The sequence below is a fragment of the Cibotium barometz genome, chromosome 42, assembly GCF_041138505.1.
Source record: "Cibotium barometz isolate CiBa-2024 chromosome 42, ASM4113850v1, whole genome shotgun sequence".
Classification (NCBI taxonomy): domain Eukaryota; kingdom Viridiplantae; phylum Streptophyta; class Polypodiopsida; order Cyatheales; family Cibotiaceae; genus Cibotium; species Cibotium barometz.
Window position 1 is genome coordinate 23,771,238 of NC_141087.1, and position 13,795 is coordinate 23,785,032.

The 13,795-nt window shown below is 36.8% G+C and overlaps 1 protein-coding gene across 1 annotated transcript in view; it reads right to left on the bottom strand.

The window, feature by feature from the left end:
* LOC147614285 (polyubiquitin-like) overlaps positions 1 to 13,267 on the bottom strand; it is a 46,561-nt gene extending 33,294 nt beyond the window's left edge. The window contains exon 1 of the mRNA XM_086780861.1: positions 13,085 to 13,267. Within this exon, the coding sequence (XP_086636987.1) occupies positions 13,085 to 13,267 (183 nt within the window). The remainder of the gene's footprint in view (positions 1 to 13,084) is intronic.
* Positions 13,268 to 13,795: the final 528 nt, after the last annotated feature.

Genomic DNA, 13,795 nt, shown 5'->3' on the forward strand with positions numbered 1-13,795 from the left:
CTAAAGTGTCCTGAAAGTTAGCATTTTTCTTGAATTTTTGTGGGCAATCTATTAAGAGTTTTGAAATGCTTAACATCCACAAATGTTCCTCAAGACCCAAAAAAAAATTTGAGATTTTTTAAATTGCACTTTTCTTAGCTTTTGCAAGGCAATATTTTAATTTTCTTAGACACATGCTGATAAAACGCATGATTTTTGCTGTTTTCAAAATAGTAGTAATTTGTACATAACTTTTAGAAGGGACATAGTTTGATCATGAAACTTGGCTTGATGGAAAGCCCATGATGTAAACTAAATCTTGGAATCATCAAACGATAATTATTGGATAAATTTTTGACTCGCTAATATTGAAATGATGTTTTTTATACAGGTGGAGCATGAATTTTTCTCCTTCCATATGCAAGCTAATAATGTAAAACTTGAGGTGCACCCATGTTATATAGGGTAAATACTACTTTGTTTTGAATTTTCCAAAACTTTAGAGCCACTTTTTGGGCCTCTTCTCATACATGGCCTTTTGCGCAACCTATTTTTAATACGTAAAATGTCTAATTATGAGCCTAATTTTGATGTGTAAGTGCATTATTTGTTGTAACTATAGGTGTAGACTACTTGTGCAAGCATAGTTATGATTAGTTTTTGAAAAAAGATGATCAAATTTTGTATTTTTATTTTTTACAGTTTTTTTAGAACTAGGTGATAAGAACCTACTTAAGTGGAGGCTAAGTTAATGTCATACACATCAAATTATGGCTTATTTATCTCATCTGAAGCATGAAAACCAATAATCAACATTCTCATTGATAGGGCTACAATTTTTTTTAGTGGCATGATTGAGTTTTGATAATACACGTTACTTTTGCTGATTTTATACAACTTTTTTTGGAAAAAATTCTAGGAAAGGAAAATGATTTTTTTGGTGAACTTCTACCTCCTTGGACTGATGTATGCTATCAAAATATCTTGGGAAAAATGCTATTGATATCATTGGATTTTTTTTTGAGAGAATGATGCTTGCATATTTGGAAAAATCCTGAAAAATCCTGAAAAATGTTCATTTTCAAGACATATGCTACTTTGTTGCTTATGTACTTCCAAATAAAAAGGCATTTTATATGTTTAGCATTTTTTACATAAGCATAGGGTTATGTTCTACATGGAAGCATTTTGGTTCTTAAAGCCTACATTAGGAGTTTGATTTTTTTTCGCAACCCCCAAAAAAGGACACTCAAGTGTCCTGTTTTGGTACCAAACTAGTGTTAAAAAATCCAAGGAGAATGAAGCTTCTCTTTCTTCAGAGGAAGAATTTCAAGCCCTTCAGTAGGATATGGGCATTTCTGAGTTTGGCAAGGAACCTGTTCCCAAACTTGACCAAGAAAATGAAGAGGGCTCCATCAACCTTTGGGATGCAGCCAAGTTGGAGGAGGATAAGAACTAGAGGGCTCCATCAACCTTTGGGATGCAGTCAAGTTGGAGGAGGATAAGAACTAGAAGGTAAATTATTACTTAAGTCTGTTGCCTGAATTAATTATTTCTTTAGATTGTCTGGTTAAATTCTTATTGCTTCAGTCTGTTTGAATTATTTCTTACTTTAGTTTGTTCCCCTCCTGGTTCTTTGTCAATGCAGATAGAGCTTGATGACGCCGATGAATTTCTTGGACGAGGTGGTGCTGGTCGTGCAAGAGTTGGGCAAGATGCTACTCTTGCACACTACGTCTCTTCTATCAACAAAAATATATTTATTATATATCATAGCAAGTACTCCAGGGATGCAGAGATTCCACTCCTTACATTGAAAGCCCTATCTAGGTATACAGGGTATGCATTTATACCTTATAATATACATAAAGTCATGCTTATAGAGAAGTATGCTGTCATCCGTATATCTTTGGATATGGCCCTGGTTTTTGGCCTTCTCGAGCAGGTTATTTCCTATGTTATTCAAGCTATGTCCTAGGTGCAGGAGTGGAGGATGTAAAGTCACTAAAGGGCTATAGTCATAAGAGGTTTTTGCGTTATAGAGGGAAAATGCCTACCGAAGAGGGGGAGCAAGAAGAGAATACACTCAAGAGCAATTAGCTCTTTTCCTTGTAGATATTTTCACTATAAATCTTCAATATAATGGAATGGTGCAATTATTTTTTATTTTCAAGTCAAAAAGCTTTACAACTGTCTTCTGAATGTTGTCTACTCTCTCTCTCTCTCTCTCTCTCTCTCTCTCTCTCTCTCTCTCTCTCTCTCTCTCTCTCTCTCTCTCTCTCTCTCTCTCTCGACAGCTCGGCGTCCAAATTAGGTAAAAAAATAAATTGAATAGTAAAACATTAAATTCATTTAGTAAAATATTGTGACACCAGCAAGCCACAACTAAACAAAATAGAGAGTATAGTCACACTACTGTTGAGCTTGCAGGGCAAAAAAAGCTAAAGACTAGAAAACATCTTGCTTTATTTCCACTCATGGACACTTGTTGTGAAACCTCATGATTCATGCCAGAGGTCTTTTTGTTAACAGTACTCTGCACATTGCCACCATGGCCCCCAATTGAGTTGAGTAGTTGCTCTACTTTATGAATAGCTTCTTCTTGTCGTTCTTTGCCTTGTATGGTAAATGCATAATATATGTGACACTTGAGAAAATGGTCAAACACATGCATGAATGCATGCAGTGTATGCATTCATGCATACACTGCATGCATGAATGCATGCAGTGTATGCATAATCTATGTGACACTTGAGAAAATGGTCAAACACATGCATGAATGCATGCAGTGTATGCATAATCTATGTGACACTTGAGAAAATGGTCCACACGCATGAATGCATGCAGTGTACAGAAGTGGACATTCTTCAGTTCAAATGGAATTATAGGATTCCATTCTGGGTCTCTCAAATGCCTCTTTGGCACAGCTAGCATGTTGACAGACAAAACACCTCCAACCCAGTTGCCATCATCATCGTCCGTGGGGTCATGCTCAATATCTTGATTCTCAAGCATCCTCTTCTTTCCCAACTTTTGTTTATTTTCCCTCATCATTCTCATGCACCACGGACAAGGATTTGGGGTGTTGGCACTTTATGGACACCCAAGCAAGCACTTTATTGTCTTCAGCTCACCCCCCAAATGCCAATCTACTTTATAAGTGCCCTTGCTGTCTACCTCAAGTTTTTCTCCTTGAATTTGTGCTTTGATGACAGTGGTAATCCAGGGTATCCTATCAAACATCCAAGTGAGAACTTCATGTGTCTCTTTTGGTACTTCAAATACCCCAAGCCACCATATCTCTTTCTCAGAAAGTCTAGCTTGCAAATCCTCTCCCTAACAGGAGTTTGGTTGATCTCAGTATTCCCCTCAAATGTGTTTTTGACACTAAGAAAAGACAATAACTCTAAACTTTTTGCATATGCCATCGTCTCATTCATGAGTGTGATACTCATTCGCTCTATCCTCTTTCCTTTCACAATCTGACACTCATCCATTTTCAACACAAAGCTAACTTTGTCACCTTGCATGACAAACAAAATTAAATAAGCTTTGATTTTTCATAGACTTTTTCAACTACCTTGCAAGAGATATAAAAGTTACTTACAATTATTAGGTAATCCATAGAATAAGATCATAACTTTCTGAAGATGTTGTAGATCAACAAATATATTGTTGAACTCGTTCTAAGGAACCATAATATTACCATTGTTGCCTTGCTTTTTTCCCCAAGCTCTAATGGTCAGCACATCATTGATGCAGTGGTACTCTCCAATCTTACATTGCACATCTTCATTGCATGTCCTCTTTGCTAATCTTAATCTTCTTGGGGCAGGAAAAATATTTCATGTGATGCCTTGTTTGCGAAGTGTATCTTGCAATAATTGATGGTGTGGAGAGCCTGGTATCCTTTTGTGCTTATGATAGGTGCATATTCATTCAAGGTGCAAATATGCAAGTCTACCTTCCTCACTTGTGATGAATTTGAGGTGTTTGTTGTTATTTCTATGAGTGCCATAGTAGACACAATGGAAGATGGTAGATAGCTTGGATCCCAAAGAGAAGCTTGAAAGAGAGACCTACTGCAATGAGAGAAGGGCTTGGGAGGAGAGAGAGAGAGAGAGAGAGAGAGAGAGAGAGAGAGAGAGAGAGAGAGAGAATGTTTTAGTTGTTGAGTTGGAGGAGAGAGAGAGAGAGAGAGAGAGAGAGAGAGAGAGAGAGAGAGAGAGAGAGAGAGAATGTTTTAGTTGTTGAGTTGGAGGTGATAGTAATCAATGAAGAAAACGGTTTTTAGGTGGGTTTGCTATAAAATACAAATTTTAAATGACTAGCCTATCTGAAAAATTTAAAAAAAAAATATTTTTATTTTTTATGCATTTAAAAGTGAAAAAATAAAAAATGTAAGTTTTCCTTGTCTTTTAATGACTGTTGATTAAGAATTTGTGGGAACTTAAAAAACGTAATGAAAGTGTATTAAACGAGATTGTCTTTTAATGACTATTGATATGGAATTTAGAGGGAACTTCAGAAACGCAATGAAAGTGCATTAAATGTGATTGAAAGTTATTTTGAGATAATTATTTTGAATTGTAATAAAAATATTTTTGGGGCCCCTATATGGACGAGATTGATAATGTTTCGAGAGTTTTAGTGGCTAGAAAGAGAATCCTAGAGTGAAAATCCTAGAGAGGGAAAACTAGAGAGATCCCCTACTTTTAGGTCCAAAAGTAGGCATCATTATGAGGTTTGTCTCCTTAAGCCTCAATAAAATTAGTCTTAATTCCTTAAAATTAGGGATCCTTTACAGGGCCCTTTTTATGTTCAAATGCCCCCTAATGGATATACAAACAAATCTTGAGCCAAAAGCTTTGAGATGTGTGTTCATTAGAATTTATTTGCAAAAGGGTATCTATACAAGTGCTATGTCCCAAGAACAAAAAGATGTATGTGAGCAGAGATTTTATCTTTGATGAGATGCATGGATGGTATGATAGGCATGTAATTATGTGATCTTCTTGAGTAATCGATCTCCTACATCAATTGATCCAAATAAAACTCTAGAAGAGAAGTTCATTGGACAAAAGCCTATTGTGGTGAACTCGAAGATCTTTGGATTCTTATGTTATCCACATGAGATACAAACAAATCTTAGGCCAAAAGCTTTGAGATGTGTGTTAATTGGAATTTATCTGCAAAAGGGTCTCTACAAGTGCTATGACCCCACAAACAACAAGATGTATGTATGGAAAGATGTTCACTTTGATGAGATGCATGGATGTTATGAGAAGCATGAAGAAATCGTTTGTCAAATATAAGCCAAGTGTATCCCAACAACCTTACAAAGTGGGTAAAGAGGAGAGGATGCCTCCACAAATAGGAGAACTTTGCACTATCACTAGTGAACCAAGCACAAGTGGTACTCAAGAAGTGATCCCTTAAATTAACCAAGGAAGTGAAGATGAAAAGATTCCACTCAAAGGAAATATCTACGCTCTCCTAGGTCATGCATATTGAACTTTGCATAAAGTTGTTCTTTCCCTTTAGCATTTTCTTCTTCATCATTACCTGTCTAAGTTTTCATATTGAACTCTACATGAATTTGTGCTTTCGCATTAACAATCTCTTTTTTATCATTACCTATCAAAATAAGATCATCCACATAAAGCACCAAAATTATAAACAGTTACTTCCCACTATCTCACAAAGAGTGAAGTATTTGCATAACTGTTGTTGAAGCCATTGCTTCTCATAATTTGAGAATCTATCAAACCATGCCTGAGGTACTTTCTTTAACCCATATAAAGATTTTTTTAACTTACACACATATGTTAGATTATGTAAATCTTCATATCCCTATGGTTTTTCCATGTAAACCTCTTCCTTCAAATAACCATTGAGAAAGGCCGTTTTCACATCCATTTGATGAAACACCCATCCTTGATTCCTAAAGTAGTAATGGTTCTCAATGTAACCATCTTTGAAATGGGTGAGATGCTTTCTTCATAGTTTATTCCATGTGTTTGTGCATATCCCTTTGCAAAAGTCTTGCCTTTAATGTGTTTAGACTTCTATATCTGAGTTGTAATTGATCTTATAAACCCATTTACATCCAATGACTTTCATATCATACTTGTGTGGGATAATATCCCATGTTTGCTTCTCTTGGAAGAGCATCAATCTCTTCATCCACAGCCACTTTCCACTCATGGCTTTGTATAGCATCCTCAAACCTCTTTTGTTCTTTCAATTATATCACCTTTGTCATGTAAGCCTACTGTTTAGCCATAAAAGAGTCATAGGTTAACCTCTCAGCTGGACACTTTACCCTTGTGGACCGTATGTGCTTTCACAAAGGAAATATGTCTTGGATATGTTGGGATTCAGGCATAAGCCTAGACTCATTGCTAATCTTTTAGCATTTAGCGTATCTTCTAGCTGATCAGAAGTTGGTGCATCAGTCTCTTGAACATTCCCCCCTTGCAATAAATGAGGATCAATAGGCAAAATTTTTTGAGAAACAATAGACACTAGCACTCGCAATAAACCATCAAACATGTCCACATAATTGGCATTATTAAGTATGTTTATTGAATTCCATAATGGGATAGACATAATTGGCATTATTAAGTATGTTTATTGAATTCCATAATGGGATAGACATAATCCCTAGTAAAAAGGACATCCCTACTATATGTAAGAGGATTGTAGAGGTGTTAGCCTTTGGTTTTCGCACTATAGCCAATAAAAATGCATTTCATTACCGTGTCATCAAGCTTATTATGGATTTGAGATGGCACGTGCATATGTCAAACAACCAAAAGCATGCATGTGTTCAACCTTAGGTTTTTTATTGAACCAAACTTCATAAGGAGTGATGGTTTTAAAAGCTTTAGTGGGGCACCTATTTAGCACCACATAGGCAGCACAAAGAACTTCTTTTATCCAAAACTTATGTGGAAGTTTCTCACATTTGACCATGCATTTAACCATCTCCATGAGATTCATGATTCTTCTCTTAGCAACACCATTTTTATGTGGTGTATAAAGAGTTGTGAATGGATGTTTAATGCCTTTTTATGCCAAAAAGTCTTTGAAAGCATTAGACAAATATTTTTCCCCTCTATCTGTGTGTGTACAGAGATTTTGGACTTTTAAGCCAATTTCATTCTCAACCATAGCAAGAAAGTGTTGAAAATGAGAAAACATCTCTGATTTTTCTTTCATAGAGTAAGACTAGCCGAATTGTTGTAACAATCAAAATGAATGTCACAAAGTAAATATTTCCTCCAACGATGGAGTCTGCATTCGACCACACATCACTATGTATGAGTTGCAATTTGTGGTCGACTCTATCCATTACATTCTTTGGGAAAGGTTAGCAAGAGAGTTGAAGGATACATCCTTCACAAACATATCTAGGTGGCGCATCAAGTTGAGAGGTCCCCTCTAGCATTCCAAAAGCATTAATCCACCAATCAATGTACTGCCAAAACTTGTATACCACAACTGGGCATATTTCATTGCATTTGAAGTGTCTACTATGACAACAATCATCACACTCATTTCATTGCATTTGAAGTGTCTACTATGACAACAATCATCACACTCATCATAAATGTCCGATTTGTACAAACCTTGATTGAGAGTTCAACATTAGCAAAGTCCTCTTTCTTGGAAGTTGGCACACTCATTGTCTAAGGCAGAACTAGTAGAACCTTTATTACATTCCTTATTCTAAAGTTTAAAGAAATTTTCAATTGCATGGCTGGGTTTCTTGCAATACCGGCAAGTAACCTTCTTTATCTTATTGGAATCATCCTTAGCCTTGAAAGATTGTGGTTTGAATTGTTTTTCCACTGAGACTTCTTACATTTTTCCTTGGTGATAAGAGCCTGAACACACAACTAGAACTAACAAATGCATCCTCCTGCAAACAATAAGCTAACAAGCTCTTGGTAGGTAAGAGGGGCCGCATTGCCTCTCAAAGAAAGCCAATGGGAATTATTCAATCCCAAATAACATTAATGTGCAAAGAGTTAAGGGTGTGTTAATTATAATTATTTCCTTGTTAGAAATGATCTCATCAATGTCAAAAAGTTGTTCTCGTAAGTCTTGTAACTCGGTTAAGTGTTCATTCATGGACCACTTCTCTTGCATTTTCTCATTATCAAGTTGCCTTTTGAGAAAAGTAACTCATGCATCATTTTTAGCCTGATACACAGCCTGTAAAGTGTCTTAAAAGCAAGGTCAAATGATTTGCAAAGAATAGATATGCGAAACAATAGACCTTTTAACAGACAAAGCAATTAATGCCAAAACTTTTTCATTATTAGAATCACATATCCTTTGATCAACGGTAATTTGAGGGCATGTGTTTGGGTCTGATGGCCCTGACCCCGTTGAGGAGTGGCATGAGCAATTGTGCCAAGGCAAGGCTCGTCACACCACTAATAAGACCATATAAACCCTTGGTAATAAGGACACTTATGAGCATGAAACTCCAGAGGGAATAATTTGACCCATCTAACTTGTCTTCTTTTGAAAGAATACCAAAAACATCATTGGATGAGCTAGTGGCCATACTTGACTATTGTTGAATTTAAGAAAGAGAGATGCTGAAAATAGCTCAAAATAAAATCACCAGATATTGATGATGCCAGTTTGTTGAAAATCTATTATTCATTCGGACAATTAAAGTCCAAAAATAAATTGGACGATTAAAATCTATGATTGGACGATTGTTGAAGTAGAATCGGGTGATTGAAGTCTACGATAGAATAAAATGATTGAAGCCATGGATTAGGACGATTAAAGTCCTACAATAGAATCGAGCAATCAAAGAAGCAAAATCATCGATTTAAGAATTGAAATCGCCAATCCAAAAGATTGAATCGCCAATCGAAGAAGTTAAATCGTCGATCGAAAGATTGAATCGGATGATTGAAGAAGTTGAATCGCAATTGAACTAGTCCTGAATCGCATGGTTGAATCGTGTAGAATCCCACGATTTATGCAGGAGAATCGAGCGGCAATTGTAAAATTTGGATCATCGATCTAACTAGACCTAAATCGCACAATCAAATCAGAGGATCAAATCGTGTGATTGTAAACCTAGCTCAAACAATTGCAAAAGTTAAATCAGATGATTGGTTTAGCAATTGCAAAATTTGGATCGGGCAATTGAATTGAACTAGCCATGTGCAATTCATAGTTTCCATGTGTCAATTGCTCAAGAAGCAGTGTTTTTTGAGAAATTGATAGAGTTAATGATGGTCAGTGATGGAATGTGATGTTGCACAATGAATGAAGATGGTGAAGACGACTGCAACAAGTTGGAGACTATTGAAGTTGTTGTGGTAAACCTGCCTCTATGAACCACTTGTTTAGGAACATTGTTGGAATTGAGTTGACTGTTGCCAGTTTAAATTATTGAAGACAAACCTCACTGTATGACTGTTGAAGTTGAGTCGACTGTAGCTAGTTGGAGACTATTGAAATCAAGCTTGACTATAGAACTATAGAAGAAGGAGTCATTGCCTGCGCAACTGTTGCAAGAAGAAGCTAGGAAAGCTCTAAGTGCAAAAATTCAACGTTCTTTAAATTTGGAAGAAAAACCAGAAGCAGCCACCTCCTCTTCACTAAAAAGGAGTGAGATCTTTAATGGAAGCTTGCAAAACACCAAAGATCCAAAAAAAACACACACGCACACACACACACAATAAAAATCAAGGCTCTTGCTCTGATACAACTATAAGCGCACAATGGAGCTGAATTCACACACACACACAAAATGCTCAATGACAAGAACACAAGGGTGTAGAGTGTGTGAGAGAGAATGGCTTAGCTCAAAGAGGAGAGAGATGAAGCTCTCTGCAAGTATAAAGGCGAAAGTAAAATTGAGTAGGAACTCTAAAGAATGGATGACGTTGTTTATATACTAGCTAACCCTAAGGTGTCTGTTCACACCTAGATAGCGATGAGGAAAAACCTGTTGAGAATAAAGTGCCTATGGCATAAGTACATGGCCTCATTTTAGTACTACCATAAATATCTAACATATAGGCCATTAACTAATTCACAATGCTATATAAACTGATCTTTAAACAATATACTCGTTATGTCCAAGCACGAGGACATAACACCTTCTATGATTAGTGTGAATATATGGTGTGCAAAACACTAGACTTATTATGTCCAAGCATAGGAAATAACTAAACTTGTTGTGCCTTGAGGTAGTCCCGATGGCATTGGTTTTTCCTTGAGGTATTCCCAAAGGCAAGGGCGTTGCATAGTCCAAAACACTAGACTCATTATGTCCAAGCATAGGAAATAACTTAACTTGTTGTGCCTTGAGGTAGTCCCGATGGCATTGGTTTTTCCTTGAGGTATTCCCAAAGGCAAGGGCATTGCATAGTCCAAAACAGTAGACTCATTATGTCCAAGTGCAGGACATAAACTTGTATTCCCAAACGCAATGGTGCAAGTTAGTCCAAAACACTAGGGACATAACTAAACTTGCCTACTGCGCGTAGGCTTGAGGTAGTCCAAAAGGCAATGGCCCTGGGTGTTTTTCTTTAACCTGGAGCCAAAATCTTTCAGATTCTTTCTTGTCGTGCCCTTTCTCGGCTTCTTCCCATTAACGGCAGTGAGTTGTTCGTTTTTCTCCCCAACAAGTCCATCTCACCTCAAGACTAGCCAAATTTGCTTTAATAATCAAAATGAGAAAATACCTCTGATTTTTCTTTCATAGGATAAGACTAACCACATTTGTTGTAATAATCAAAATGAATGTCACAAAGTAAATACTTCCTAACAATGATGGAATCCACATTTGACCACCCACATCACTCTATATTAGCTGCATTTTGTGGTCAACTCTATTTGAAAGATTTAGGAAAGTTTGGCGGGAGAGTTTGCCAAGGATACATCCTTCGCAAACATATTTGGGTGGGGGATCAAGTTGAGGCAGGTCCTCTAGCATCCCAAAATCATTAATCCACCAATCCATGTATGGCCAAAACTTGCATACCAAAACTAGGCATTTTTCATTGCGTTTGAAGTATCTGTTGTGCACACAAGCATCATCGCACTTGTTATACGTGTCCAATTTGTATAAACCTTGACTGAGAATTCAAGTAAGCACGATTTGCATGTCATGTTCTCTATCACCACGGATAATGCGTTTATTATCTACAAATTCAACATTTGTATAAGCCTTGACTGAGAGTTCAAGTAAGCACGATTTGCATGTCATGGACAATGGATTTATCATCTACAAATGCAACATTAAGCCCACCCTTTCTAGAGTGGGAATTGAAAGAAGAAACTCTTTTTATATCTGAAACATTAAAGACAAAGATCCTCACCATTAGCAATAGTAAGAAAATCTCACCAATACCTTTAACTAGATAGGACGCATTGTTGGCAGTGGGCACATATAGAAGTGTGACCATCTTGCACTGATTTCATATTATTGAAAAAACTTCTTTGTGAAGTAATGTGCTTGAAAGCACCATTTTCAAGATACCAACTATCTGGAGTAGTTGCACTAAGACATGAATCCTAGTTAGGATTAAAACTACAAACAATTAGCTACAAGAAGATACCAATTTTTTGAGGCAGTTGCACTAAGACATGAATCCTAGTTAGGATTAAAACTATAAACAACCATAAGTGAGAAGTCTTCAAGGATGACATTCGCAAAGTTATCTTTCTTGGCACCCTGGTTCCCTGAGACAGAAGTAGTAAAACCTTTGTTATCTATTCTTTTATCTTCTTAATATCAGGGTGAAAGCATGATAAGGTGGACTAAAAGCTTGTGACCTAGACAATGGTTTACAACTGGTTGTGAAACACTTTTATGCAGAGTTAGAGAATTAAAACATGGTTGTTTAATATTGTTTCACATTTATTATATCTAAGGCACTAGATAAATTGCTAAATACATCTTATGATGATATTAAGTCCACTAAAATTGGTTGTCTTCTAGTGTGGTAGCAGGTAGAATTGTACCACCTTATCATGCTTTCACCCATCCTTATTGTGAAGTTTAAAGCAATTTACAATTGCATGGCTAGGCTTCTTGCAATACTGGCAAATAACCTTGTTTAGCTTATTTGAATCATCCTTAGCCTTAGAAGATTTTGGTTTGAATTTTTTTCCACTATAACTTCTTGCCTTTATCCTTGGTGACAAGAGCCTAATCATTGCTAGAACATACACATGTATCCTCGCATGACAAGCTCCTAGTAGGTAAGAGGGGCCGCATTGCCTCTCAGAGAAGGCCAAAGGGAAGTATTGAACCCTAGATAAGATTCATGCAAAGAGCTAAGGGTGATGTTAACTATTTCCTTGTTAGGAATGATCTCATCAATGTGAAGAAGCTATTCTCTTAAGCCATGTAACTTGGTTAAGTCTTTATTCATGGACCCCTTTCTTGCATTTTCTCATTATCAAGCTGCCTTTTGAGACATGCAACTCATGCATCATTTTCAGCCTAATACATAGTCTTTAAAGTGTCCCAAAGGCAAGTTTAGATGATGTGCAAGAACAGATATGCGGACCAGTAGACCTTTTAACAGACAAAGCAATTAATGCCAAAGGTTGTACATCATTAGAATCCCATCTTCTTTGATCAATAGTAATTTGAGGGTATGTGTTTGGGTCTGATGGCCCAAGTCCCATTGATGAGTGTATTCCCAAAGCCAATGGCATTGGGTAGTCCAAAACTATAGCACAGGACATAACTAAACCTGATGTGCCTTGAGGTAGTCTCAAAGCCAATGGCCTTGGGTGTTTTTCTTCAGCTTGGAACCCAAATCTTTCTAATTCGTTCTTGTCGCGCCCTTTCTCAGCTTCTTCCCATCAATGGTGAGCCTTGTTAGATCAAACTGTGATAATATGCTTGGTCACCTGAAGCAAAAAATGCATGAATCTAATCAACGTGTCAAAGAAAAGTGAAGAAAAATGCAAAGTGCTAGTTAGTAAGCTTGGGTGGCAGAATCAGTGCTCTGGCAAGAAGATATTGATAATCTTCATCAAAAACTATCAAATACCATTGCCTCCAATCCAAAGAAGTTGGCAAAATGCTTGAGGTAGTCTCCACCTTTAGGGTGATGGTTTTACCAGTCAGGGTCTTGACGAAGATCTGCATCCCTCCTCTAAGACGGAGCACCAAGTGGAAGGTGGACACTTTCTGGATTTTGACCTTGATGTTACCAATGATCTCGAAGATCTCCACCTCCAAGGTGATGGTCTTGCCTGTGAGGGTCTTCACGAAGATCTGCATGGCGATGGCTACTAGCATGAGGAGAAAAAGTGGCATATAGTAGAGATTTGGGAAGTAAAAACTAGATATTTATCGTTATTTTGATTGGTTGAAAAATATGTTTTTTTTAGCACTGCACCAAGCCAGTCGTCTTCCTCTCACACAATACACCTCTAGCTTTATCAACCCTTCTCTCACCATGGATTGAAGAGGAAATTGTTACTAAAATATAATATATCAAGGGGCAGTCATCCCATAAGGTGCTGTTCGGCCAAGATCTAATCTCCAATGTAGTTTTCTTCATGGATCCAACAATTGCTAGGCATGTTTTAAAAAATTTGCATAGCTTTGCTTGGTAATTGACTTTTTGTTGTGAATAAGGACTATACTTCTACAAGAAATAAATGCTAATAAAAAACTATAACTTTACTTACACAAGTAATAAATGCTAATCAAAACATATGCCTAATTTTTTTGTTTAAAAATGTAGAATTTCCTCCTCCATAGTTAGATCCCATGATGATTGACCAAAAAAAGGATTTGCATGAA